Here is a 27207-nt window from a genome sequence, read left to right as displayed (position 1 = left end):
CCAGAGGCCAGCACGTCCCATTATTATATGAGTACAGGCATATAGCTGAACAACTGGAAACACCCTGCACAGTATCCCCATCCCCTTTTTTTCAGGCTCCGTGCTACAGGCTGTGCTGAGATCATTCTAAGGCAGCCTCCTCTTGTAAGAAGACTTGGCTATTACTTAGTGGTTTTCCAGGGCTTTTTCTGCTAAAGCTCAAGTCAGCCTGCAGACAGCCCTTCTAGACACAATTGCACTGGTCTATTCTCCTGAAACAAGGAAGCCAGTTTCTCCACAGATTTTTAGCAGCTCACTGCTTTAGTGAGGTTCATTGTTCCTTATTCTTCTCAGAAATTCAAGGGGAAAATGCAGAATCCTATTGGTCAGGAACAATTCCAGTCTGTGCTCGCAATAAGAGGATGATTTACTCCAGAGAAAAATCTCATGTTGCCATGCTGTGGATAAGCCCATACTGATGGATCCTTTCTTGCATGTGAGTGCTATTACCTGATAAAAATCCTGCTAGCATGCTAGCGTTCTCCATTTTCAGAGCTACCAAGTTGGTTTTGAACACAAAGGCTCCAAATGGGCATGGTATTCCTGCCACCATTGCAGAAGCGATGAGGAACTGCAGGGAAACAATTGCTTTGCTCCAGACCCCACTACATCCTTCAACAAGTTGCTTTCCGGAGCTCTATCCATCCATCCTCTGTAGCCCAGCACAGAGAGGTCTCCCGATACAGCTCCAGAGGCCAGCGTGTGCCCTCATGATAAGAGCGCAGGCAAGGGGATGAAAAGCATTGGAGAATGCGGGCATCGATCCCGCTGCCTCTCACATGCTAAGCGAGCGCTCTACCACTTGAGCTAATTCCCCAGCACACAGCCTGCACATCACCTCCCCTCAGCTCTCAGGTAGCAACCTCGCAGCCACATGGCCCTGCACAAAACTCTTGACCACCCAGCGCCCTTCTTCACAAACACAACCACCATTCCCAATTTCCAGGTGCTGGTGCAGCTCCCTCCAAACACACAGGTGCTCAAGGCCAACACCACCTGCCCTGTCTTCTACAGAATCCACCACAGAGCAACGTCCTCTTCCCCACGGCCTGCCGGAGCTCCAGCTTCCGATCCCATCAAAAGCAAGATGCGTGGCCAGCGTTCCAAATGCACCAGTGCTGCAGACTCAGTCGGGGCAAGAGCCAAAAGAGCACTCCTTCGAGCCGGAGTTGAACCAGCGACCTAAGGATGGCCGTGCAAGGGAGCCTACAGTCCTCCGCTCTACCAGCTGAGCTATCGAAGGAATCACAGGGACCTGCCCTGCAACACACCCTTCATGCTCCCATCCGCATTATTCCTATGGCCATAACGCAGCACAACCACGCCTCTGCTCTCACTCCACACCCAGACACACTCACCTCCGACAGCACTGCACCTTCAACGGGACTTCATGTACTCACTTCTCTAGTAGCACCACCCAAAAAACAGCACAGCCTTCCATTTCACTCTTCCTGTTGCCAGAACCTAAGGAAACTCAGCCCCAAGAAACTATTCTCCACCCAATCACACTCCAATCACTTTTGACCTCTGCTCAGCCACCTCATCATCATTCATCCACTCACCTGCCTCCTCTGCGGTCGCAGAACAACTGGAACAATCCTGCACAAAATCCCCTCTTTTGCACGCTCCACACTCCATGCTGTGCTGCGATCCTTCTATAGACAAACTCCACCTGTAAGAAGGTTTGGGTATCCAGGAGAGGGCTTCAGCTGCATTTGTAGCCAAAGTTGAAGCCAGCCAGAAAACAGAGCCTGCTCAGCCCCCTTGGACACATTTCTCCCACTTTGTTCTCTCAGTGATAGAATCTTAATATCACCATTGCTTGTTAACAGCTCTACGCTTCAGCGAGGTTTGCAGTGCTTTCTTCCTCACACAAATTCCAGAGTAAAATCCAAAATACTGTTTGCAGGAAACAGTCCAGTCTGTCCGCACAATAACGAGTTCTGGTTCTTTCTCAAAAAAAAAAAACAAAAGAAAACAACTCATATTTCCATGTCGTGGATAAGCCCACAGTGATAGATCTGTCCTTGCACGTAAGTGCTACTGCCCCAAAAACACCCTGCTGTCATGCTTCCTCAACTTTCAAATCTAACAAGTCGTCTTTGTAAATGGAAGCCCCAAAGCGGGCATGGTGCTCTTGCTGACATTGCTCAAGTGATGAGATCATGCTGAGAAGCACTTTCTCTGCTCCAGACCCCATTCTGTACTTCCACAAGTTGCATTCAGGAGCTCTATCGATCCTCTGTAGCCCAGCACAGAGAGGTCTCCCGATACAGCTCCGGAGGCCAGCGTGTCCCCTCATGATAAGAGCGCAGGCAAGAGGATGAAAAGCATTGGAGAATGCGGGCATCGATCCCGCTGCCTCTCACATGCTAAGCGAGCGCTCTACCACTTGAGCTAATTCCCCAGCACACAGCCTGCACATCACCTCCCCTCAGCTCTCAGGTAGCAACCTCGCAGCCACATGGCCCTGCACACAACTCTTGACCACCCAGCACCCTTCTTCACAAACACAACAACCACTCCCAATTTCCAGGTGCTGGTGCAGCTCCCTCCAAACACACAGGTGCTCAAGGCCAACACCACCTGCCCTGTCTTCTACAGAATCCACCACAGAGCAACGTCCTCTTCTCCACGGCCTGCCAGAGCTCCAGCTTCCGATCCCATCAAAAGCAAGATGCGTGGCCAGCGTTCCAAATGCACCAGTGCTGCAGACTCAGTCGGGGCAAGAGCCAAAAGAGCACTCCTTCGAGCCGGAGTTGAACCAGCGACCTAAGGATGGCCGTGCAAGGGAGCCTACAGTCCTCCGCTCTACCAGCTGAGCTATCGAAGGAATCACAGGGACCTGCCCTGCACCACACCCTTCATGCTCCCATCCGCATTATTCCTATGGCCATAACACAGCACAACGCCTCTGCTTCTTTTGCACACCCAGACACGCTCACCTCCGACAGCGCTGCACCTTTCTGAGTACTTCATGCACTCCCCTCACTAGCAGCACTTCCTGAAAATCAACACAGCTTTCCATTTCACTCTCCTCGTTGCCAGAAACACAGGACGCACATCCCTGAGATACCTCGCCCTGTTACACTCCACTCACTTTTGTCATCAGCTCAGGCACCTCATCATCATTCATCCACTCATCCGACTCCTCTACACTCTCAGAACAACTGGAAACACCCTGCACAGTATCCCCATCCCCTTTTTTTCAGGCTCCGTGCTACAGGCTGTGCTGAGATCATTCTAAGGTAGCCTCCTCTTGTAAGAAGACTTGGCTATTACTTAGTGGTTTTCCAGGGCTTTTTCTGCTAAAGCTCAAGTCAGCCTGCAGACAGCCCTTCTAGACACAATTGCACTGGTCTATTCTCCTGAAAGAAGGAAGCCAGTTTCTCCACAAAGTTTTAGCAGCTCACTGCTTTAGTGAGGTCCACTGTTCCTTATTCTTCTCAGAAATTCAAGGGAAAATGCAGAATCCTATTGGTCAGGAACAATTCCAGTCTGTGCTCGCAATAAGAGGCTGCTTTACTCCAGAGAAAAATCTCATGTTGCCATGCTGTGGATAAGCCCATACTGATGGATCCTTTCTTGCATGTGAGTGCTATTACCTGATAAAAATCCTGCTAGCATGCTAGCGTTCTCCATTTTCAGAGCTACCAAGTTGGTTTTGAACACAAAGGCTCCAAATGGGCATGGTATTCCTGCCACCATTGCAGAAGCGATGAGGAACTGCAGGGAGACAATTGCTTTGCTCCAGACCCCACTACGTCCTTCAACAAGTTGCTTTCAGGAGCTCTATCAATCCTCTGTAGCCCAGCACACAGAGGTCTCCCAATACAGCTCCAGAGGCCAGTGTGTCCCCTCATGATAAGAGCGTGGGCAAGAGGATGAAAAGCGTTGGAGAATGCGGGCATCGATCCCGCTGCCTCTCACATGCTAAGCGAGCGCTCTACCACTTGAGCTAATTCCCCAGCACACAGCCTGCACATCACCTCCCCTCAGCTCTCAGGTAGCAACCTCGCAGCCACATGGCCCTGCACACAACTCTTGACCACCCAGCACCCTTCTTCACAAACACAACAACCACTCCCAATTTCCAGGTGCTGGTGCAGCTCCCTCCAAACACACAGGTGCTCAAGGCCAACACCACCTGCCCTGTCTTCTACAGAATCCACCACAGAGCAACGTCCTCTTCTCCACGGCCTGCCAGAGCTCCAGCTTCCGATCCCATCAAAAGCAAGATGCGTGGCCAGCGTTCCAAATGCACCAGTGCTGCAGACTCAGTCGGGGCAAGAGCCAAAAGAGCACTCCTTCGAGCCGGAGTTGAACCAGCGACCTAAGGATGGCCGTGCAAGGGAGCCTACAGTCCTCCGCTCTACCAGCTGAGCTATCGAAGGAATCACAGGGACCTGCCCTGCACCACACCCTTCATGCTCCCATCCGCATTATTCCTATGGCCATAACACAGCACAACGCCTCTGCTTCTTTTGCACACCCAGACACGCTCACCTCCGACAGCGCTGCACCTTTCTGAGTACTTCATGCACTCCCCTCACTAGCAGCACTTCCTGAAAATCAACACAGCTTTCCATTTCACTCTCCTCGTTGCCAGAAACACAGGACGCACATCCCTGAGATACCTCGCCCTGTTACACTCCACTCACTTTTGTCATCAGCTCAGGCACCTCATCATCATTCATCCACTCATCCGACTCCTCTACACTCTCAGAACAACTGGAAACACCCTGCACAGTATCCCCATCCCCTTTTTTTCAGGCTCCGTGCTACAGGCTGTGCTGAGATCATTCTAAGGTAGCCTCCTCTTGTAAGAAGACTTGGCTATTACTTAGTGGTTTTCCAGGGCTTTTTCTGCTAAAGCTCAAGTCAGCCTGCAGACAGCCCTTCTAGACACAATTGCACTGGTCTATTCTCCTGAAAGAAGGAAGCCAGTTTCTCCACAAAGTTTTAGCAGCTCACTGCTTTAGTGAGGTCCACTGTTCCTTATTCTTCTCAGAAATTCAAGGGAAAATGCAGAATCCTATTGGTCAGGAACAATTCCAGTCTGTGCTCGCAATAAGAGGCTGCTTTACTCCAGAGAAAAATCTCATGTTGCCATGCTGTGGATAAGCCCATACTGATGGATCCTTTCTTGCATGTGAGTGCTATTACCTGATAAAAATCCTGCTAGCATGCTAGCGTTCTCCATTTTCAGAGCTACCAAGTTGGTTTTGAACACAAAGGCTCCAAATGGGCATGGTATTCCTGCCACCATTGCAGAAGCGATGAGGAACTGCAGGGAGACAATTGCTTTGCTCCAGACCCCACTACGTCCTTCAACAAGTTGCTTTCAGGAGCTCTATCAATCCTCTGTAGCCCAGCACACAGAGGTCTCCCAATACAGCTCCAGAGGCCAGTGTGTCCCCTCATGATAAGAGCGTGGGCAAGAGGATGAAAAGCGTTGGAGAATGCGGGCATCGATCCCGCTGCCTCTCACATGCTAAGCGAGCGCTCTACCACTTGAGCTAATTCCCCAGCACACAGCCTGCACATCACCTCCCCTCAGCTCTCAGGTAGCAACCTCGCAGCCACATGGCCCTGCACACAACTCTTGACCACCCAGCACCCTTCTTCACAAACACAACCACCATTCCCAATTTCCAGGTGCTGGTGCAGCTCCCTCCACAAACACACAGGTGCTCAAGGCCAACACCACCTGCCCTGTCTTCTACAGAATCCACCACAGAGCAACGTCCTCTTCTCCACGGCCTGCCAGAGCTCCAGCTTCCGATCCCATCAAAAGCAAGATGCGTGGCCAGCGTTCCAAATGCACCAGTGCTGCAGACACAGTCGGGGCAAGAGCCAAAAGAGCACTCCTTCGAGCCGGAGTTGAACCACCGACCTGACCTGCCCTGCACCACACCCTTCACGCTCCCATCCGCATTATTCCTATGGCCATAACACAGCACAACCACGCCTCTGCTCCCACTCCACTCCCAGACACACTCACCTCCGACAGCACTGCACCTTCAACGGGACTTCATGTACTCACTTCTCTAGTAGCACCACCCGAAAAACAGCACAGCCTTCCATTTCACTCTTCCTGTTGCCAGAACCTCAGGAAATTCAGCCCCAAGAAACTGTTCTCCACCCAATCACACTCCAATCACTTTTGACCTCTGCTCAGCCACCTCATCATCATTCATCCACTCACCTGCCTCCTCTGCGGTCGCAGAACAACTGGAACAATCCTGCACAAAATCCCCTTTTTTGCACGCTCCGCACTCCATGCTGTGCTGCGATCCTTGTATAGACAAACTCCACCTGTAAGAAGGTTTGGGTATCCAGGAGAGGGCTTTTGCTGCATTTGTAGCCAAAGTTGAAGCCAGCCAGCAGACAGAGCCTGCTCAGCCCCCATGGACACATTTCTCCCACTTTGTTCTCTCAATGATAGAATCTTAATATCACCATTGGTTGTTAACAGCTCTACGCTCCAGCGAGGTTCGCAGTGCTTTCTTCCTCACACAAATTCCAGAGTAAAATCCAAAATACTGTTTGCAGGAAACATTCCAGTCTGTGCTCACAATAAGGAGTTCTGGTTCTTTCTCAAAAAAAAAAAAAAAAGAAAACAACTGATATTTCCATGTCGTGGATAAGCCCATATTGATAGATCTGTCCTTGCACGTAAGTGCTACTGCCCCAAAAACACCCTGCTGTCATGCTTCCTCAACTTTCAAATCTAACAAGTCGTCTTTGCAAACGGAAGCCCCAAAGCGGGCATGGTGCTCTCGCTGACATTGCTCAAGTGATGAGATCATGCTGAGAAGCACTTTCTCTGCTCCAGACCCCATTCTGTACTTCCACAAGTTGCCTCCTGGACCTCTCTTCGTCTTCTGTAATCCAGGCACACAGGACAGAACCGCAGAGGCCAGCGTGTCCCCTCATGATAAGAGAGCAGGCACGAGGATGAAAAGCATTGGAGAATGCGGGCATCGATCCCGCTGCCTCTCACATGCTAAGCGAGCGCTCTACCACTTGAGCTAATTCCCCAGCACACAGCCTGCACATCACCTCCCCTCAGCTCTCAGGTAGCAACCTCGCAGCCACATGGCCCTGCACAAAACTCTTGACCACCCAGCACCCTTCTTCACAAACCCACCACTCCCAATTTCCAGGTGCTGGTGCAGCTCCCTCTAAACACACAGGTGCTCAAGGCCAACACCACCTGCCCTGTCTTCTACAGAATCCACCACAGAGCAACGTCCTCTTCTCCACGGCCTGCCAGAGCTCCAGCTTCCGATCCCATCAAAAGCAAGATGCGTGGCCAGCGTTCCAAATGCACCAGTGCTGCAGACTCAGTCGGGGCAAGAGCCAAAAGAGCACTCCTTCGAGCCGGAGTTGAACCAGCGACCTAAGGATGGCCGTGCAAGGGAGCCTACAGTCCTCCGCTCTACCAGCTGAGCTATCGAAGGAATCACAGGGACCTGCCCTGCACCACACCCTTCACGCTCCCATCCGCATTATTCCTATGGCCATAACACAGCACAACCACGCCTCTGCTCCCACTCCACACCCAGACACACTCACCTCCGACAGCACTGCACCTTCAACGGGACTTCATGTACTCACTTCTCTAGTAGCACCACCCGAAAAACAGCACAGCCTTCCATTTCACTCGTCCTGTTGCCAGAACCTCAGGAAATTCAGCCCCAAGAAACTGTTCTCCACCCAATCACACTCCAATCACTTTTGACCTCTGCTCAGCCACCTCATCATCATTCATCCACTCACCTGCCTCCTCGGCGGTCACAGAACAACTGGAACAATCCTGCACAAAATCCCCTTTTTTGCACGCTCCGCACTCCATGCTGTGCTGCGATCCTTCTATAGACAAACTCCACCTGTAAGAAGGTTTGGGTATCCAGGAGAGGGCTTCAGCTGCATTTGTAGCCAAAGTTGAAGCCAGCCAGAAAACAGAGCCTGCTCAGCCCCCTTGGACACATTTCTCCCACTTTGTTCTCTCAGTGATAGAATCTTAATATCACCATTGCTTGTTAACAGCTCTACGCTTCAGCGAGGTTTGCAGTGCTTTCTTCCTCACACAAATCCCAGAGTAAAATCCAAAATACTGTTTGCAGGAAACAGTCCAGTCTGTCCGCACAATAACGAGTTCTGGTTCTTTCTCAAAAAAAAAAACAAAAGAAAACAACTCATATTTCCATGTCGTGGATAAGCCCACAGTGATAGATCTGTCCTTGCACGTAAGTGCTACTGCCCCAAAAACATCCTGCTGGCATGCTTCCTCAACTTTCAAATCTAACAAGTCGTCTTTGTAAACGGAAGCCCCAAAGCGGGCATGGTGTTCTTGCTGACATTGCTCAAGTGATGAGATCATGCTGAGAAGCACTTTCTCTACTCCAGACCCCATTCTGTACTTCAACAAGTTGCTTTCAGGAGCTTTATCCATCCATCCTCTGTAGCCCAGCACACAGAGGTCTCCCGATACAGCTCCAGAGGCCAGCGTGTCCTCTTATGATAAGAGCACAGGCAAGAGGATGAAAAGCATTGGAGAATGCGGGCATCGATCCCGCTGCCTCTCACATGCTAAGCGAGCGCTCTACCACTTGAGCTAATTCCCCAGCACACAGCCTGCACATCACCTCCCCTCAGCTCTCAGGTAGCAACCTCGCAGCCACATGGCCCTGCACACAACTCTTGACCACCCAGCACCCTTCTTCACAAACACAACAACCACTCCCAATTTCCAGGTGCTGGTGCAGCTCCCTCCAAACACACAGGTGCTCAAGGCCAACACCACCTGCCCTGTCTTCTACAGAATCCACCACAGAGCAACGTCCTCTTCTCCACGGCCTGCCAGAGCTCCAGCCTCCGATCCCATCACATACAAGATGGTGGTTCAAGCCAGCCAGTAAATACAGAGGACACAGCACCTGTGCACACAATTCCACTGCTTTGTTACCCTAATGAGACAAAGTCAGTTTCTGCATATCTTTTTAACAGCTCAACGATTTGGTGACATCCACCATTCTTTCTTCTTCTCACAAATTCCAGAGTAAAGTGCAGACTCCTGTTTGCCAGGAAACATGCTAGTGTGTCTTCGCAATAAGGGATTCTGCTTCTCCCCAGAAAAAAAGAACCCCTTTTGCCATGTCGTGAATAGTCCAATATTGAATGATATTTCTTCCAGGGAAAGTGCGAGAGCCCCATAAACAGCCTGCTGGCCAGTTACACTTCTCAGCTGTCTGACCTAACTAATTTTAATTGCACACTATGGCTCCAAATGGGCATGGTACCCTGGACAACACTGCCCAAGTAATGAGATGATGCTGAGAAGCAATTTCTTTGCTAAAAATCCCATTCTATACTTTGTCAAGTTGCTTTCAGGAGCTCTTCCCTGCAGCGCAGCAGACAGGTCTCCCGATACAGCTCCAGAGGCCAGCGTGTCCCCTCATGATAAGAGCACGGGCAAGGGGATGAAAAGCATTGGAGAATGCGGGCATCGATCCCGCTGCCTCTCACATGCTAAGCGAGCGCTCTACCACTTGAGCTAATTCCCCAGCACACAGCCTGCACATCACCTCCCCTCAGCTCTCAGGTAGCAACCTCGCAGCCACATGGCCCTGCACACAACTCTTGACCACCCAGCACCCTTCTTCACAAACACAACAACCATTCATAAATTTCCAGGTGCTGGTGCAGCTCCCTCCAAACACACAGGAGCTCAAGGCCAACACCACCTGCCCTGTCTTCTACAGAATCCACCACAGAGCAACGTCCTCTTCCCCACGGCCTGCCAGAGCTCCAGCTTCCGATCCCATCAAATACAAGATGCGTGGCCAGCGTTCCAAATGTACCAGTGCTGCAGACTCAGTCGGGGCAAGAGCCAAAAGAGCACTCCTTCGAGCCGGAGTTGAACCAGCGACCTAAGGATGGCCGTGCAAGGGAGCCTACAGTCCTCCGCTCTACCAGCTGAGCTATCGAAGGAATCACAGGGACCTGTCCTGCAACACACCCTTCACGCTCCTATCCGCATTATTCCTATGGCCATTACACAGCACAACAACGCCTCTGCTTCTTTTGCACACCCAGACACGCTCACCTCTGACAGCACTGCACCTTTCTGAGTACTTCATGCATTCCCCTCACTAGCAGCACTTCCTGAAAATCAACACAGCCTTCCATTTCACTCTCCTCGTTGCCAGAAACACAGGACGCACATCCCTGAAATACTCCGCCCTGTTACACTCCACTCACTTTTGTCATCTGCTCAGCCACCTCATCATCATTCATCCACTCATCCGACTCCTCTACACTCTCAGAACAACTGGAAACACCCTGCACAGTATCCCCATCCCCTTTTTTTCAGGCTCCTTGCTACAGGCTGTGCTGAGATCATTCTAAGGTAGCCTCCTCTTGTAAGAAGACTTGGCTATTACTTAGTGGTTTTCCAGGGCTTTTTCTGCTAAAGCTCAAGTCAGCCTGCAGACAGCCCTTCTAGACACAATTGCACTGGTCTATTCTCCTGAAAGAAGGAAGCCAGTTTCTCCACAAATTTTTAGCAGCTCACTGCTTTAGTGAGGTCCACTGTTCCTTATTCTTCTCAGAAATTCAAGGGGAAAATGCAGAATCCTATTGGTCAGGAACAATTCCAGTCTGTGCTCGCAATAAGAGGCTGCTTTACTCCAGAGAAAAATCTCATGTTGCCGTGCTGTGGATAAGCCCATACTGATGGATCCTTTCTTGCATGTGAGTGCTATTACCTGATAAAAATCCTGCTAGCATGCTAGCATTCTCCATTTTCAGAGCTACCAAGTTGGTTTTGAACACAAAGGCTCCAAATGGGCATGGTGTTCCTGCCACCATTGCAGAAAAGATGAGGAACTGCAGGGAAACAATTGCTTTGCTCCAGACCCCACTACGTCCTTCAACAAGTTGCTTTCTGGAGCTCTATCGATCCTCTGTAGCCCAGCACACAGAGGTCTCGCGATACAGCTCCGGAGGCCAGTGTGTCCCCTCATGATAAGAGCGTGGGCAAGAGGATGAAAAGCATTGGAGAATGCGGGCATCGATCCCGCTGCCTCTCACATGCTAAGCGAGCGCTCTACCACTTGAGCTAATTCCCCAGCACACAGCCTGCACATCACCTCCCCTCAGCTCTCAGGTAGCAACCTCGCAGCCACATGGCCCTGCACACAACTCTTGACCACCCAGCACCCTTCTTCACAAACACAACCACCATTCCCAATTTCCAGGTGCTGGTGCAGCTCCCTCCACAAACACACAGGTGCTCAAGGCCAACACCACCTGCCCTGTCTTCTACAGAATCCACCACAGAGCAACGTCCTCTTCCCCACGGCCTGCCGGAGCTCCAGCTTCCGATCCCATCAAAAGCAAGATGCGTGGCCAGCGTTCCAAATGCACCAGTGCTGCAGACTCAGTCGGGGCAAGAGCCAAAAGAGCACTCCTTCGAGCCGGAGTTGAACCAGCGACCTAAGGATGGCCGTGCAAGGGAGCCTACAGTCCTCCGCTCTACCAGCTGAGCTATCGAAGGAATCACAGGGACCTGCCCTGCACCACACCCTTCACGCTCCCATCCGCATTATTCCTATGGCCATAACACAGCACAACCACGCTTCTGCTCCCACTCCACACCCAGACACACTCACCTCCAACAGCACTGCACCTTCAACGGGACTTCATGTACTCACTTCTCTAGTAGCACCACCCGAAAAACAGCACAGCCTTCCATTTCACTCTTCCTGTTGCCAGAACATCAGGAAATTCAGCCCCAAGAAACTATTCTCCACCCAATCACACTCCAATCACTTTTGACTTCTGCTCAGCCACCTCATCATCATTCATCCACTCACCTGCCTCCTCTGCGGTCGCAGAACAACTGGAACAATCCTGCACAAAATCCCCTCTTTTGCACGCTCCACACTCCATGCTGTGCTGCGATCCTTCTATAGACAAACTCCACCTGTAAGAAGGTTTGGGTATCCAGGAGAGGGCTTCAGCTGCATTTGTAGCCAAAGTTGAAGCCAGCCAGCAGACAGAGCCTGCTCAGCCCCCATGGACACATTTCTCCCACTTTGTTCTCTCAGTGATAGAATCTTAATATCACCATTGCTTGTTAACAGCTCTACGCTCCAGCGAGGTTTGCAGTGCTTTCTTCCTCACACAAATCCCAGAGTAAAATCCAAAATACTGTTTGCAGGAAACATTCCACTCTATGCTCACAATAACGAGTTCTGGTTCTTTCTCAAAAAAAAAAGAAAACAGAAGAAAACAACTGATATTTCCATGTTGTGGATAAGCCCACAGTGATAGATCTGTCCTTGCACGTAAGTGCTACTGCCCCAAAAACATCCTGCTGGCATGCTTCCTCAACTTTCAAATCTAACAAGTCGTCTTTGTAAACGGAAGCCCCAAAGCGGGCATGGTGCTCTTGCTGACATTGCTCAAGTGATGAGATCATGCTGAGAAGCACTTTTTCTGCTCCAGACCCCATTCTGTACTTCCACAAGTTGCCTCCTGGACCTCTCTTCGTCTTCTGAAGAACGGGCACACAGATGTCTCAGGACAGAACCGCAGAGGCCAGCGTGTCCCCTCATGATAAGAGCGCGGGCAAGAGGATGAAAAGCATTGGAGAATGCGGGCATCGATCCCGCTGCCTCTCACATGCTAAGCGAGCGCTCTACCACTTGAGCTAATTCCCCAGCACACAGCCTGCACATCACCTCCCCTCAGCTCTCAGGTAGCAACCTCGCAGCCACATGGCCCTGCACACAACTCTTGACCACCCAGCACCCTTCTTCACAAACACAACAACCACTCCCAATTTCCAGGTGCTGGTGCAGCTCCCTCCAAACACACAGGTGCTCAAGGCCAACACCACCTGCCCTGTCTTCTACAGAATCCACCACAGAGCAACGTCCTCTTCCCCACGGCCTGCCAGAGCTCCAGCCTCCGATCCCATCACATACAAGATGCCGGTTCAAGCCAGCCAGTAAATACAGAAGACACAGCACCCGTGCACACAATTCCACTGCTTTGTTACCCTAATGAGACAAAGTCCGTTTCTGCATATCTTTTTAACAGCTCAACGATTCGGTGACATCCACCATTCTTTCTTCTTCTCACAAATTCCAGAGTAAAGTGCAGACTCCTGTTTGCCAGGAAACATGCTAGTGTGTCTTCGCAATAAGGGATTCTGCTTCTCCCCAGAAAAAAAGAACCCCTTTTGCCATGTCGTGAATAGTCCAATATTGAATGATATTTCTTCCAGGGAAAGTGCGAGAGCCCCATAAACAGCCTGCTGGCCAGTTACACTTCTCAGCTGTCTGACCTAACTAATTTTAATTGCACACTATGGCTCCAAATGGGCATGGTACCCTGGACAACACTGCCCAAGTAATGAGATGATGCTGAGAAGCACTTTCTTTGCTAAAGATCCCATTCTATACTTTGTCAAGTTGCTTTCAGGAGCTCTTCTCTGCAGCGCAGCAGACAGGTCTCCCGATACAGCTCCAGAGGCCAGCGTGTCCCCTCATGATAAGAGCACGGGCAAGAGGATGAAAAGCATTGGAGAATGCGGGCATCGATCCCGCTGCCTCTCACATGCTAAGCGAGCGCTCTACCACTTGAGCTAATTCCCCAGCACACAGCCTGCACATCACCTCCCCTCAGCTCTCAGGTAGCAACCTCGCAGCCACATGGCCCTGCACACAACTCTTGACCACCCAGCACCCTTCTTCACAAACACAACAACCACTCCCAATTTCCAGGTGCTGGTGCAGCTCCCTCCAAACACACAGGAGCTCAAGGCCAACACCACCTGCCCTGTCTTCTACAGAATCCACCACAGAGCAACGTCCTCTTCCCCACGGCCTGCCAGAGCTCCAGCTTCCGATCCCATCAAATACAAGATGCGTGGCCAGCGTTCCAAATGTACCAGTGCTGCAGACTCAGTCGGGGCAAGAGCCAAAAGAGCACTCCTTCGAGCCGGAGTTGAACCAGCGACCTAAGGATGGCCGTGCAAGGGAGCCTACAGTCCTCCGCTCTACCAGCTGAGCTATCGAAGGAATCACAGGGACCTGTCCTGCACCACACCCTTCACGCTCCTATCCGCATTATTCCTATGGCCATTACACAGCACAACAACGCCTCTGCTTCTTTTGCACACCCAGACACGCTCACCTCTGACAGCACTGCACCTTTCTGAGTACTTCATGCATTCCCCTCACTAGCAGCACTTCCTGAAAATCAACACAGCCTTCCATTTCACTCTCCTCGTTGCCAGAAACACAGGACGCACATCCCTGAAATACTCCGCCCTGTTACACTCCACTCACTTTTGTCATCTGCTCAGCCACCTCATCATCATTCATCCACTCATCCGACTCCTCTACACTCTCAGAACAACTGGAAACACCCTGCACAGTATCCCCATCCCCTTTTTTTCAGGCTCCGTGCTACAGGCTGTGCTGAGATCATTCTAAGGTAGCCTCCTCTTGTAAGAAGACTTGGCTATTACTTAGTGGTTTTCCAGGGCTTTTTCTGCTAAAGCTCAAGTCAGCCTGCAGACAGCCCTTCTAGACACAATTGCACTGGTCTATTCTCCTGAAAGAAGGAAGCCAGTTTCTCCACAAAGTTTTAGCAGCTCACTGCTTTAGTGAGGTCCACTGTTCCTTATTCTTCTCAGAAATTCAAGGGGAAAATGCAGAATCCTATTGGTCAGGAACAATTCCAGTCTGTGCTCGCAATAAGAGGCTGCTTTACTCCAGAGAAAAATCTCATGTTGCCGTGCTGTGGATAAGCCCATACTGATGGATCCTTTCTTGCATGTGAGTGCTATTACCTGATAAAAATCCTGCTAGCATGCTAGCATTCTCCATTTTCAGAGCTACCAAGTTGGTTTTGAACACAAAGGCTCCAAATGGGCATGGTATTCCTGCCACCATTGCAGAAAAGATGAGGAACTGCGGGGAAACAATTGCTTTGCTCCAGACCCCACTACGTCCTTCAACAAGTTGCTTTCTGGAGCTCTATCGATCCTCTGTAGCCCAGCACACAGAGGTCTCGCGATACAGCTCCGGAGGCCAGTGTGTCCCCTCATGATAAGAGCGTGGGCAAGAGGATGAAAAGCATTGGAGAATGCGGGCATCGATCCCGCTGCCTCTCACATGCTAAGCGAGCGCTCTACCACTTGAGCTAATTCCCCAGCACACAGCCTGCACATCACCTCCCCTCAGCTCTCAGGTAGCAACCTCGCAGCCACATGGCCCTGCACACAACTCTTGACCACCCAGCACCCTTCTTCACAAACACAACCACCATTCCCAATTTCCAGGTGCTGGTGCAGCTCCCTCCACAAACACACAGGTGCTCAAGGCCAACACCACCTGCCCTGTCTTCTACAGAATCCACCACAGAGCAACGTCCTCTTCCCCACGGCCTGCCGGAGCTCCAGCTTCCGATCCCATCAAAAGCAAGATGCGTGGCCAGCGTTCCAAATGCACCAGTGCTGCAGACTCAGTCGGGGCAAGAGCCAAAAGAGCACTCCTTCGAGCCGGAGTTGAACCAGCGACCTAAGGATGGCCGTGCAAGGGAGCCTACAGTCCTCCGCTCTACCAGCTGAGCTATCGAAGGAATCACAGGGACCTGCCCTGCACCACACCCTTCACGCTCCCATCCGCATTATTCCTATGGCCATAACACAGCACAACCACGCTTCTGCTCCCACTCCACACCCAGACACACTCACCTCCAACAGCACTGCACCTTCAACGGGACTTCATGTACTCACTTCTCTAGTAGCACCACCCGAAAAACAGCACAGCCTTCCATTTCACTCTTCCTGTTGCCAGAACATCAGGAAATTCAGCCCCAAGAAACTATTCTCCACCCAATCACACTCCAATCACTTTTGACTTCTGCTCAGCCACCTCATCATCATTCATCCACTCACCTGCCTCCTCTGCGGTCGCAGAACAACTGGAACAATCCTGCACAAAATCCCCTCTTTTGCACGCTCCACACTCCATGCTGTGCTGCGATCCTTCTATAGACAAACTCCACCTGTAAGAAGGTTTGGGTATCCAGGAGAGGGCTTCAGCTGCATTTGTAGCCAAAGTTGAAGCCAGCCAGCAGACAGAGCCTGCTCAGCCCCCATGGACACATTTCTCCCACTTTGTTCTCTCAGTGATAGAATCTTAATATCACCATTGCTTGTTAACAGCTCTACGCTCCAGCGAGGTTGGCAGTGCTTTCTTCCTCACACAAATCCCAGAGTAAAATCCAAAATACTGTTTGCAGGAAACATTCCACTCTATGCTCACAATAACGAGTTCTGGTTCTTTCTCAAAAAAAAAAGAAAACAGAAGAAAACAACTGATATTTCCATGTTGTGGATAAGCCCACAGTGATAGATCTGTCCTTGCACGTAAGTGCTACTGCCCCAAAAACATCCTGCTGGCATGCTTCCTCAACTTTCAAATCTAACAAGTCGTCTTTGTAAACGGAAGCCCCAAAGCGGGCATGGTGCTCTTGCTGACATTGCTCAAGTGATGAGATCATGCTGAGAAGCACTTTTTCTGCTCCAGACCCCATTCTGTACTTCCACAAGTTGCCTCCTGGACCTCTCTTCGTCTTCTGAAGAACGGGCACACAGATGTCTCAGGACAGAACCGCAGAGGCCAGCGTGTCCCCTCATGATAAGAGCGCGGGCAAGAGGATGAAAAGCATTGGAGAATGCGGGCATCGATCCCGCTGCCTCTCACATGCTAAGCGAGCGCTCTACCACTTGAGCTAATTCCCCAGCACACAGCCTGCACATCACCTCCCCTCAGCTCTCAGGTAGCAACCTCGCAGCCACATGGCCCTGCACACAACTCTTGACCACCCAGCACCCTTCTTCACAAACACAACAACCACTCCCAATTTCCAGGTGCTGGTGCAGCTCCCTCCAAACACACAGGTGCTCAAGGCCAACACCACCTGCCCTGTCTTCTACAGAATCCACCACAGAGCAACGTCCTCTTCCCCACGGCCTGCCAGAGCTCCAGCCTCCGATCCCATCACATACAAGATGCCGGTTCAAGCCAGCCAGTAAATACAGAAGACACAGCACCCGTGCACACAATTCCACTGCTTTGTTACCCTAATGAGACAAAGTCCGTTTCTGCATATCTTTTTAACAGCTCAACGATTCGGTGACATCCACCATTCTTTCTTCTTCTCACAAATTCCAGAGTAAAGTGCAGACTCCTGTTTGCCAGGAAACATGCTAGTGTGTCTTCGCAATAAGGGATTCTGCTTCTCCCCAGAAAAAAAGAACCCCTTTTGCCATGTCGTGAATAGTCCAATATTGAATGATATTTCTTCCAGGGAAAGTGCGAGAGCCCCATAAACAGCCTGCTGGCCAGTTACACTTCTCAGCTGTCTGACCTAACTAATTTTAATTGCACACTATGGCTCCAAATGGGCATGGTACCCTGGACAACACTGCCCAAGTAATGAGATGATGCTGAGAAGCACTTTCTTTGCTAAAGATCCCATTCTATACTTTGTCAAGTTGCTTTCAGGAGCTCTTCTCTGCAGCGCAGCAGACAGGTCTCCCGATACAGCTCCAGAGGCCAGCGTGTCCCCTCATGATAAGAGCACGGGCAAGAGGATGAAAAGCATTGGAGAATGCGGGCATCGATCCCGCTGCCTCTCACATGCTAAGCGAGCGCTCTACCACTTGAGCTAATTCCCCAGCACACAGCCTGCACATCACCTCCCCTCAGCTCTCAGATTGCAACCTCGCAGCCACATGGCCCTGCACACAACTCTTGACCACCCAGCACCCTTCTTCACAAACACAACAACCACTCCCAATTTCCAGGTGCTGGTGCAGCTCCCTCCAAACACACAGGTGCTCAAGGCCAACACCACCTGCCCTGTCTTCTACAGAATCCACCACAGAGCAACGTCCTCTTCCCCACGGCCTGCCAGAGCTCCAGCTTCCGATCCCATCAAAAGCAAGATGCGTGGCCAGCGTTCCAAATGCACCAGTGCTGCAGACTCAGTCGGGGCAAGAGCCAAAAGAGCACTCCTTCGAGCCGGAGTTGAACCAGCGACCTAAGGATGGCCGTGCAAGGGAGCCTACAGTCCTCCGCTCTACCAGCTGAGCTATCGAAGGAATCACAGGGACCTGTCCTGCAACAAACCCTTCATGCTCCCATCCGCCTTATTCCCATGGCCATAACACAGCACAATGCCTCTGCTCTCACTCCACACCCAGACACGCTCACCTCCGACAGCACTGCACCTTTCTGAGTACTTCATGCACTCCCCTCACTAGCAGCACTTCCTGAAAACCAACACAGCTTTCCATTTCACTCTCCTCATTGCCAGAAACACAGGACGCACATCCCTGAAATACTCCGCCCTGTTACACTCCACTCACTTTTGTCATCTGCTCAGCCACCTCATCATCATTCATCCACTCACCTGACTCCTCTACAGTCTCAGAACAACAGGAAACACCCTGCACAGTATCCCCATCCCCTTTTTTTCAGGCTCCTTGCTACAGGCTGTGCTGAGATCATTCTAAGGCAGCCTCCTCTTGTAAGAAGACTTGGCTATTACTTAGTGGTTTTCCAGGGCTTTTGCTGCTAAAGCTCAAGTCAGCCTGCAGACAGCCCTTCTAGACACAATTGCACTGGTCTATTCTCCTGAAAGAAGGGAGCCAGTTTCTCCACAAAGTTTTAGCAGCTCACTGCTTTAGTGAGGTTCATTGTTCCTTATTCTTCTCAGAAATTCAAGGGGAAAATGCAGAATCCTATTGGTCAGGAACAATTCCAGTCTGTGCTCGCAATAAGAGGCTGCTTTACTCCAGAGAAAAATCTCATGTTGCCGTGCTGTGGATAAGCCCATACTGATGGATCCTTTCTTGCATGTGAGTGCTATTACCGGATAAAAATCCTGCTAGCATGCTAGCATTCTCCATTTTCAGAGCTACCAAGTTGGTTTTGAACACAAAGGCTCCAAATGGGCATGGTATTCCTTCCACCATTGCAGAAGCAATGAGATGATGCTGAGAAGCACTTTCTTTGCTAAAGATCCCATTCAATACTTCATCAAATTGCTTTCAGGAGTTCTCTCCATTCTCTGTAGCCAGAGTTGTAGCTCACGCAACATCACTTTTTTTTTCCAAGCTCTACACTCCTTGCTGTACTGTGATCATTTTAAGAGAACCTCCACCTGTATGAAGACCTGAGTATTACTTAGAAATTTTCCATGGCTTTTGCAGCTATTGTTCAAGTCCGCCTGCACACAGGCCCTGTGGACACAATTCCACTTCTTTGTTCTCTTGAGAGAAAGTGAGGCTCTCCATATTCTATGCTTTTCTGACAATCACTATTCTTTCTTCTTCTCACAAATTCCCGTGTAAGATGCAGAATTCCATTTGTCGGGAAACATTCCATTGTGTTCGCAATAAGGGATTCTGCTTCTCTCCAGTAAAAAATAACTCATTTTGCCATTCCATGGACAGTCTCATTTTGATCAGTCTTTGATCCTTGCTGTCCAACCAATTCCTTTTCCAGAAAATGGTCTTTCCATCAAATTTTGTTTCTCTGATTTGGAGGCTTAGATGTGGTGTGGGACACTGTCAGATGTTTTTCACAAGTCCAAGTAGATGATGTGAGTTTCTCCTCCCACATCCATCAGCACTGTAACCCTGTCATAGAAGACAATTCTGTCTTGTAGTTCTTGTCCTCACTCTTTTTGTTTTTTTGGGCTGAACTTAATGGAGTTCTTTCTCTCATTCATAAGAATTAACACGTGCAGCATATAGATCTCTGTCCCACTACTAAATTATCACTGATTATTTTATGTTATCTTCATGTGTGGAGAGTTGTTTCATTATTGTAATATTTTTAGTGAGTTTTCCCAAAACTGAAGAATATGTCTCCTGTTTTATTAACAGTACTTTGTTGAATGCTGTTAACATTATAAAGCAGTCCTAAGCTATAGCAGCATGCAACTAGCATATTTTTCACTCTTTGAAATTACATAGAGTTCAAATTATTATTTTTATGAGATCTGAGGGGATATGAAGAGGGCAGAAGAGGTCTTTGGGTCTGTTAGTTTTTTGGAGAATGGCCAGAGATTGATTGTCTGATCCTTCTAGCCAATCATGAGTTTTGAGAGCAATGCCTCTCCTATTTTTCATTATAATTGCTAGGTTTTGTTTTCAGCTAAGAAAAGGAATAGATTGCATAAGCTACTCAAATACTTGGATGGCACAATTATGTCATTAGTCATGCAAGAATTAACTTGTTTCTCCAGTTTTCCTATTTCATTTTTTATTACGTTTAAGGTACTGTATGCACAGTATATTAAATCTGGCTGAACATGAACTTATTTATTTTATTAGAGATATGTTTAAGGCGTTGTTATGATCTATGAGAAGATTATTTGAGTTCAGTGTACAGAACTGGAGAGACTGTTGGCAGAGGCTAATCCCAGGTTTATATCAGTCCTGATATCGCCAAAATGTCTCCAAGACATGAACTGGCATCAAGAGCAAAGCAGTAGCATTTTACCAGGTGAATAATGTGTACTGAGACTTCAGTAGAAAGTCAAGCAGTACCCCTCTCAGAGGATAGATTTATTAAAGTAAATGTGGGCACACAGCCTTCATATCACAATTTATGTACTTATTTACTTTCTCATTAATTCGTTGATTTGTTTGTTTGTTTTGGCATAATGGGCAGGAAGCACTCAGAAAGGACGTTCACAAAATATCCCGTAACTGGGCTTAGGGGAGGATGGCGGAAGGGAACACACTACTCAATCGCTTTTAATGCCACTAGAGGTCAGCACTAGTCATTAAATAAAGGTCCTGGGAAAATCTTATTGCCACTGCTTCAAAGGGAGCGGAGATTTTCGACGAGATACACGTCTGTGCTTGTTCTGCAGGTACATGTGAGCTCACACTGCTCCAGCGTGCTTGGAAGCCAACCTTCCTTTCTCCAAAGCTGCATGTCCCCAGTGTTATTTGTGAACCTATGGTCCTGTGCTGCTGCTTACAAGTTGAAGCTGTACTTAGATGCCATAGCAATGAGAGCAGTCAGAGAAAAGTGACAGCACTGAGCTCTGTCCCAGCAAAGACCTAAGCAGCACAGACAGCCCAAAGCAGTCAGCAATCAGCTTCTGCTGTACTAAGACTGTTTCTGAAATGGGGCACTGGCAAATTAGGCCCAAAGGCAGGCATCAGAAATTGGGGCTAATTCACTATGCCTTTCCATCATGTACTTCAGAAAGATGCTCTTTCAATTCCTTCATTTGTTCTTCCTCATCACTGTCTAAGCTCCTGCAAACACAGATGTTGTTTACAAAATTTTAATATAGTTACTGTTGATAAACTTTTACAAAATATTTACCTTTTTGAAACCTGCTAATGGATGCAAATCACCTGATAAATGTAGTGCAATGTAGCACAACAAATGGTTGTGATTTATTATTATGCTAAAATCTATGCTTTCAGCATCTCTTCCTCAATGACCTTGGGAGCTGACTAAGTATCAAGGCACAACTGTCATGCTTAGTGTAACCAGAACAACTCTTAAACAAATAAACAAAAAAACACCTTTCATTTGCAGTGGTGCTTTCCTTTCACTGAATGCTCTGCATGCATTAGATCTGGAAATAAGAAGGCCCAGTGTGAACACCGTGTTCAAAATAATTGAGTCTATTTGCAATGCTTTATTTGTATCTTTGTAAATAAACATATATGTACACACTACAGATTTTTTTTCCTTGTGTTTTTTTTTTCCCCTGTTTAAGAAAATTGGCCCTGAAATATCATCCTGACAAGAACCCTGACAATCCAGAGGCTGCCGAAAAATTTAAAGAGATTAACAATGCTCATGCAACACTGACTGATCTCTCCAAGAGAAACATATATGACAAGTATGGATCCTTGGGGCTCTACGTGGCAGAACAGTTCGGGGAGGAAAATGTTAACACGTATTTCATGCTCTCTAGCTGGTGGGCAAAGGTAAGCTGCTATTTTCTGTTGAAAAGTACTGCTATGTACACAGGTGCTTACATGTACAAGGAACCCTTTGAAAAACATGGTATTTGATAGAGTAGGATCAGGATTTAAAATGCTAATAAATGTGTAATTAAGCAATAATAAATATTGGAAAATAAAGAGTGGCAGATATACCATCAGCTCAGAAGAGAGCTAATATAAAATATCTTTTTCTTTCTAACTTGGTAAATAGTTGAATGCACATTTTGTAACACTTTCAGACATTAATTAGATTTGAATCTGGTGCTTCAGGTTAACTTTGACTTTCTTTTCTGTAATGACTAAATGAAAGTGACTCATTGTTCAAAAATGAGAAGGCCCACTTATGTGACAACCAGTTAATAAGTTATTACAGTACAAATATAGCTGTGTTCTTTGCTATATATAGCAGTCGGCATAAGTAAGCAATAATAATACATAACACTGTGGGATTATGGTGCCATATATGTGCCCTGTCAGTCTGTGGTGAGGGGGTGAGAGAAGGGATGTGGAAGAAGTGAGAACTGGGGAGTGGAGTAAGATATCAGGAAAAGAAGAGCATGATGCATCAAATGCTGATATATTGTTCAAGGGAAAACACATCACGGAGTGCTCTAGTGATAAGAGTTGCATTTGTGTGCTCTACTATGTCACTGTTGTCCCCCAGTGTTTCTGTATGTCAAATTCTGGTGTTTCAGCAGAAATGAGATGTTACAGAAATGTAACAAACCAGCATGCAAAATTCATGCTCTCCCTACCAGTTCCCAGAAACAAAATGACCAGAAAGCAAGGGCTCTGCTGGAACAAATGAAAAATGGTCTGAACTGCACGAAGCAAGCATGCTATGACAGCTCTGATCTGAGATCGGTGGAACACGCATTGTGTTCATGATGGATCAGGCCAGTGCTTCACCACTCTTTGCAACAGGGAGATCACTTTGCACAGTTCTGTGGGTCTGGGAAGCCATAATTTGTACGTTGGATCATATGGAAATGCTTCAAATGCAGAAAATTCCCAACGTTGAAATGACAGCCATACAGCTGGAGTGGCCTCCTCAGAAGCTGCCTGGAGGCTGCCTACCTGCAGTTGCTGCAGCTAAATCCTTCTGCAGGCTGGACTCCCTCACTGCTGCTTTCTGTCACTGATGGATCCTTCCCTCTTCCCTTTGCTGTCCTTTCATACTCTTCTTCAACCTCTTTGTCACGGCTCTGGTGCCAGGAAGCATTCCCTCAGAGCTGAGAGAACAGCTGTATTGACTCCTCAAGCAGTCTTGATAAACAAGTTTTTCTTCACATCTAGATTTTATTTCCTCTTCTGCTTGCTGACTGTTAACAGATTTTATGAAGTGCAAGATCCTCTGTGGTTACCATATCAGGAACAGAAATGACTGCTTTGGCTTTGATTCATAAGAAGAGCAACAGAAACTGGAGAGAAACTAGTAAATCTCTAAGAGCTAAAGGAGTGTGTGGATAGATTGAAGGGAGCTATATCCTACAGATGAGAAGAAATACACTGAATATTCCAGAAAAATTTGTCACTGCTTCCTGGGTTTTAAGAATTCTGTGCAGAATACCCAGGAGAAATCCAAAATATGCAACACCTGAGAATTGTTACCAGCAGTCTCTCTGTCCCTCCTCCATCCCAAAAACTTGCCACCTCTAAAGCACAGACAGGTCACCAAATGTTTTTTTTTCTTTTTTTTCCAAACGGAGGTCACTATTCCTCATCCCTTTTTTCTCATGTACAAATGCTGGGTCAGTTTCAGATTTTTGTAAGATCTATCAGAATATTATTGAAATCTGACTGTAGATGATTTCTGTACTTCTAATTTCTTCCATTCTGGTCTGAAGAAGGTAGAGGCAACATCTTTTGCTCCTTATCTTCTTCAACTACTAAAATTCCTGGTAAATCCTCTTCCCTATCACACTCACACTCAGAAAATCAGACAGTCACAAGGAGGTGCATCATTAGAAGTAAAAAAAAATCAAATGAAAAGAGAAATGCAAAGTGAAAATTACTTTTTTGGAAGTGTCAGTCTTCTTAGCAGTCATATTAATCTTGGAACATACTAACATGAATAATGGGTACTTGAACTGCTCATCCACTGGCAGGCAAAGGAGTTGTTCATTCAACTATTATAGCAAAAAGCAATTTTCCCTCTTCTGTGAAGACAGCTTATTGATCACATTAGAGTTCCTGATTTACCAACTATGATATTTTAAATTAAAAAAAAAAAAAAATTAAACATTTAAAATACTGTTAATAAATTCAAGTATATATTTGGCTTTATACACATTCATTCTTTTTTTCATTCTGTCAGTTGTGCTGATTTTTTTCTCCGTTATGCCATAAATGATAAACAGGTGTTTAACTTCTGTCAGGGATTTTGAGATTTCTAACAGTTTCAGATGTCAGATGGAAGGAAAACATTTTAAAACAGTATGTCTGAGTCCTTCTTGTCTTTTAAAGACATCTTGACCACTCTTCATATATCTGTGAATGGAATGGATTATCATTGGCCTTGAGCCTGCAAACATATTAATAGTAAATATTATGCATGTAATGATCTTATTACCTTCAAAGCCCAAGTTAACGCTGCCTGAGACATAACTGTTATTTACACAGCTTCATTGTCAAAGTTTGACAATACTCTGGAATCTGGGCTTTATTTTTTCTTCACCGGCATATTTATTTATGAACATAACTGCAAGAGCATGTAAGTCAAACTGTATGTAGTAAAGGACAGCCTGGATACCTGTAACACTAAAGCTCGGATATATCTTCAAGCTAACTCATGCATATCTGGTGTCCACAAAGGTGTTCTGTCTTGATACGAGCATATTCCACGTATCAGCTGTAATTCCCCTTTCAGGAATGTCACTGGCTCTGCTTTTCTCTTATAATATTATGTCCATGAAGACATGTGGAGGCTTCCTCTTAACCACAAACACCTTGCTTAGGTCTGGGCACATGCCTCGGAAAACCAGAAGTCAGTGCCATCCTACAGACTCCCCTCCTGCAGCCCCTGTCCCACCATGTGGCACTCAGTGGAGTTGTGGAGCACAAGTATTTGTGGAATTGTGCTGGAAACCCAGACAGTGACCTGATCTGCAGGAAGAAAACTGGCTGAGAGATCTGGCTGAGATCACTGCTCTCGGCTCTAGGAGCCATGCTGGCTCTGCTAAAGCCTTCACACTTCACACTTCACACTTCACACCAGTGACGACAGTGATCCAGTCGATGCTGGTGAGAGCTTCTTGTTACCAAAGTTCCCAGATCAAGAACCCACAGCCCAAAAAGTCTAATTTAGGAGCTGTCACCTCTGCTCCTGCGCAGGCTAAATAGAAGAAAGAAATACCTCCAATGGGCAACTCAAGTCCTTCCAGGGCTGAATCACCCTCTGGAAGAGCTTTTAACTTTCCATCACCTAGGTGGGAAGCTCATGGAGACTACAGTCCTAATTTAGATGCCTTAGTTTAGTGCCTAAAGTTATGTGGGATGCATCTGGGTCTTTGCTTCTTTTTCTCTTGGCTTTGTTATTGACAAGAACCTGCCAGTAAATAAGCATTTGAGAAAAAGAGCTTGGGCAAATGAGTCATTTCTAAGATGGAAATGAGTCATTTTAAGGTGGGTGCGGTTTTGCATACTGCCTGGAGGTGTTTTCCGAGGGCCGCCAGCTGAAGACAGACTTTGAGGAGTTGGGCGTGCAGGGACCTGTTGGTTGGTGGCAGATGTGATCCTGAGCATCATATAGGAGCTGGTGGGTGAGGAGGGCTCTGGAAGGTCTGGTCCTTACTTAGGCCCCTGTCCAGCTTGGACTCCTAGAAGTGCCAAGCATGTGGGAGCCTGAGTTCCTTCGATGAGCCTCTTTGCAGAGGCTGCCACAAGTTTCAGGAAGGTCATTGCTCATGGAGTTTTCCTCTCTGTCCTTAACCCAGGGTCTGTTTGCAGTCTGTGGCCTCCTGACGGGCTGCTACCTCTGCTGCTGCCTCTGCTGCTGCTTCAACTGCTGCTGTGGAAAGTGCAAACCCAAAGCACCCGAAGGGGAAGAACAGGAGTTCTTCGTGTCTCCAGAAGACTTGGAAGAGCAAATTAAGAACGACATGGAAAGAGGTGTGTGGCTTACTGTGCAGCAAAGCTGTTCAGAACCTGTAGGCCAGATGTTCTGCTTGTGATGTTCAGGCTGGCTCCAGACCTGGATGGAGATATATGCCAGTTCTCTCCAGCTAACACCATGACCAGATGAACTTCTCAAGTTGCGCGTTAATGGAAACCTAAATGTGGCACCAATAACTAAATATCTCCTCTAACTCCCATTAGACACAAACATTAGAAGTCTCAGGGCTCATCTGAAGAGTTGTTCACCCTCTAACCCACATACCCCTGTTGTTTCATATCCTAGATCCTGCATGTATGCATCAGGCTCTGCCTGGGCGAGTGCTTGCCACATCTCACCTGCCTGAATTAGCACATCCACTTTTCATTCAGGTAAAATCCACTGCTTACTGACATGGGCCAACCCATTCAAGAAAAGGCTAAAGAAAAGAAGCAGAGCTTCCAACAGTGAGGTTGTGCAGCAACCTAAGAATGGCTGAATGGGAACTGCCCCCTCTACCCCAAGCTGCTCTCTGTTTTCTGCACTGGTAGTAGCAATTATGCTGTCATTCACCAAGAGCCAAATCTTGGATACAATCCAGATAAAAACTAATCCTCTCTAAGAAGTGTGTTGCTCTCACCAATTTAACTCCCTGCTATGCCTTACACTAACAAAAACTCAAAGCACGGGCTTGAGGCAGCAGGACCCCTTCACCGCTTGTTGCTCTCTTTGCTTGGCTTCGATGCACACCCCAATCTACACCTGCAGGTTTTGGCTTTACCAAAAAATGCTGATGGTGATTTCCTATTTGGATGGATATCATGGAGTCATGGATTTTGATCCAAGAGCCCTATTCTCATCTGTTGAAACAAGACAGAGTTTTGTCTGGCCAGTTTTGCCTTTGCTCAGTTGCAAATTTATATTAAGTATGATTAATGTTTTGTTTTGTTTTGTTTTGTTTTGTTTTGTTTTGTTTTGTTTTGTTTTGTTT

The 27207-nt window shown here is 47.9% G+C and overlaps 1 protein-coding gene and 21 non-coding genes across 22 annotated transcripts in view; 1 reads left to right on the top strand and 21 right to left on the bottom strand.

Annotated features, from left to right (window-relative positions):
* Window positions 1-27207, top strand: part of DNAJC5B (DnaJ heat shock protein family (Hsp40) member C5 beta) — a 36032-nt gene that overhangs the window by 4196 nt on the left and 4629 nt on the right. The window contains exons 2-3 of the mRNA XM_048939508.1: window positions 21892-22105; window positions 26059-26233. Coding sequence (XP_048795465.1) covers window positions 21892-22105; window positions 26059-26233 — 389 coding nt within the window. The remainder of the gene's footprint in view (window positions 1-21891; window positions 22106-26058; window positions 26234-27207) is intronic.
* TRNAA-AGC (transfer RNA alanine (anticodon AGC)) lies at window positions 784-856 on the bottom strand. The gene has a single exon. It is a non-coding gene; the product is annotated as a tRNA-Ala (tRNA).
* Window positions 1194-1282, bottom strand: TRNAY-GUA (transfer RNA tyrosine (anticodon GUA)). The gene is given in 2 exon segments: window positions 1194-1229; window positions 1246-1282. It is a non-coding gene; the product is annotated as a tRNA-Tyr (tRNA).
* TRNAA-AGC (transfer RNA alanine (anticodon AGC)) lies at window positions 2374-2446 on the bottom strand. The gene has a single exon. It is a non-coding gene; the product is annotated as a tRNA-Ala (tRNA).
* Window positions 2784-2872, bottom strand: TRNAY-GUA (transfer RNA tyrosine (anticodon GUA)). The gene is given in 2 exon segments: window positions 2784-2819; window positions 2836-2872. It is a non-coding gene; the product is annotated as a tRNA-Tyr (tRNA).
* Window positions 3935-4007, bottom strand: TRNAA-AGC (transfer RNA alanine (anticodon AGC)). The gene has a single exon. It is a non-coding gene; the product is annotated as a tRNA-Ala (tRNA).
* Window positions 4345-4433, bottom strand: TRNAY-GUA (transfer RNA tyrosine (anticodon GUA)). Its single transcript is given in 2 exon segments — window positions 4345-4380; window positions 4397-4433. It is a non-coding gene; the product is annotated as a tRNA-Tyr (tRNA).
* Window positions 5496-5568, bottom strand: TRNAA-AGC (transfer RNA alanine (anticodon AGC)). Its single transcript has one exon. It is a non-coding gene; the product is annotated as a tRNA-Ala (tRNA).
* Window positions 7011-7083, bottom strand: TRNAA-AGC (transfer RNA alanine (anticodon AGC)). The gene has a single exon. It is a non-coding gene; the product is annotated as a tRNA-Ala (tRNA).
* Window positions 7417-7505, bottom strand: TRNAY-GUA (transfer RNA tyrosine (anticodon GUA)). Its single transcript is given in 2 exon segments — window positions 7417-7452; window positions 7469-7505. It is a non-coding gene; the product is annotated as a tRNA-Tyr (tRNA).
* TRNAA-AGC (transfer RNA alanine (anticodon AGC)) lies at window positions 8600-8672 on the bottom strand. Its single transcript has one exon. It is a non-coding gene; the product is annotated as a tRNA-Ala (tRNA).
* On the bottom strand, window positions 9539-9611 carry TRNAA-AGC (transfer RNA alanine (anticodon AGC)). The gene has a single exon. It is a non-coding gene; the product is annotated as a tRNA-Ala (tRNA).
* TRNAY-GUA (transfer RNA tyrosine (anticodon GUA)) lies at window positions 9950-10038 on the bottom strand. Its single transcript is given in 2 exon segments — window positions 9950-9985; window positions 10002-10038. It is a non-coding gene; the product is annotated as a tRNA-Tyr (tRNA).
* Window positions 11105-11177, bottom strand: TRNAA-AGC (transfer RNA alanine (anticodon AGC)). Its single transcript has one exon. It is a non-coding gene; the product is annotated as a tRNA-Ala (tRNA).
* TRNAY-GUA (transfer RNA tyrosine (anticodon GUA)) lies at window positions 11517-11605 on the bottom strand. Its single transcript is given in 2 exon segments — window positions 11517-11552; window positions 11569-11605. It is a non-coding gene; the product is annotated as a tRNA-Tyr (tRNA).
* Window positions 12701-12773, bottom strand: TRNAA-AGC (transfer RNA alanine (anticodon AGC)). The gene has a single exon. It is a non-coding gene; the product is annotated as a tRNA-Ala (tRNA).
* On the bottom strand, window positions 13640-13712 carry TRNAA-AGC (transfer RNA alanine (anticodon AGC)). Its single transcript has one exon. It is a non-coding gene; the product is annotated as a tRNA-Ala (tRNA).
* Window positions 14050-14138, bottom strand: TRNAY-GUA (transfer RNA tyrosine (anticodon GUA)). The gene is given in 2 exon segments: window positions 14050-14085; window positions 14102-14138. It is a non-coding gene; the product is annotated as a tRNA-Tyr (tRNA).
* On the bottom strand, window positions 15205-15277 carry TRNAA-AGC (transfer RNA alanine (anticodon AGC)). Its single transcript has one exon. It is a non-coding gene; the product is annotated as a tRNA-Ala (tRNA).
* TRNAY-GUA (transfer RNA tyrosine (anticodon GUA)) lies at window positions 15617-15705 on the bottom strand. The gene is given in 2 exon segments: window positions 15617-15652; window positions 15669-15705. It is a non-coding gene; the product is annotated as a tRNA-Tyr (tRNA).
* On the bottom strand, window positions 16801-16873 carry TRNAA-AGC (transfer RNA alanine (anticodon AGC)). Its single transcript has one exon. It is a non-coding gene; the product is annotated as a tRNA-Ala (tRNA).
* On the bottom strand, window positions 18150-18238 carry TRNAY-GUA (transfer RNA tyrosine (anticodon GUA)). The gene is given in 2 exon segments: window positions 18150-18185; window positions 18202-18238. It is a non-coding gene; the product is annotated as a tRNA-Tyr (tRNA).

This window comes from Lagopus muta, chromosome 3 (genome assembly GCF_023343835.1).
Source record: "Lagopus muta isolate bLagMut1 chromosome 3, bLagMut1 primary, whole genome shotgun sequence".
NCBI classification, from domain to species: domain Eukaryota; kingdom Metazoa; phylum Chordata; class Aves; order Galliformes; family Phasianidae; genus Lagopus; species Lagopus muta.
This window is presented reverse-complemented; position numbering and strand designations above follow the sequence as displayed.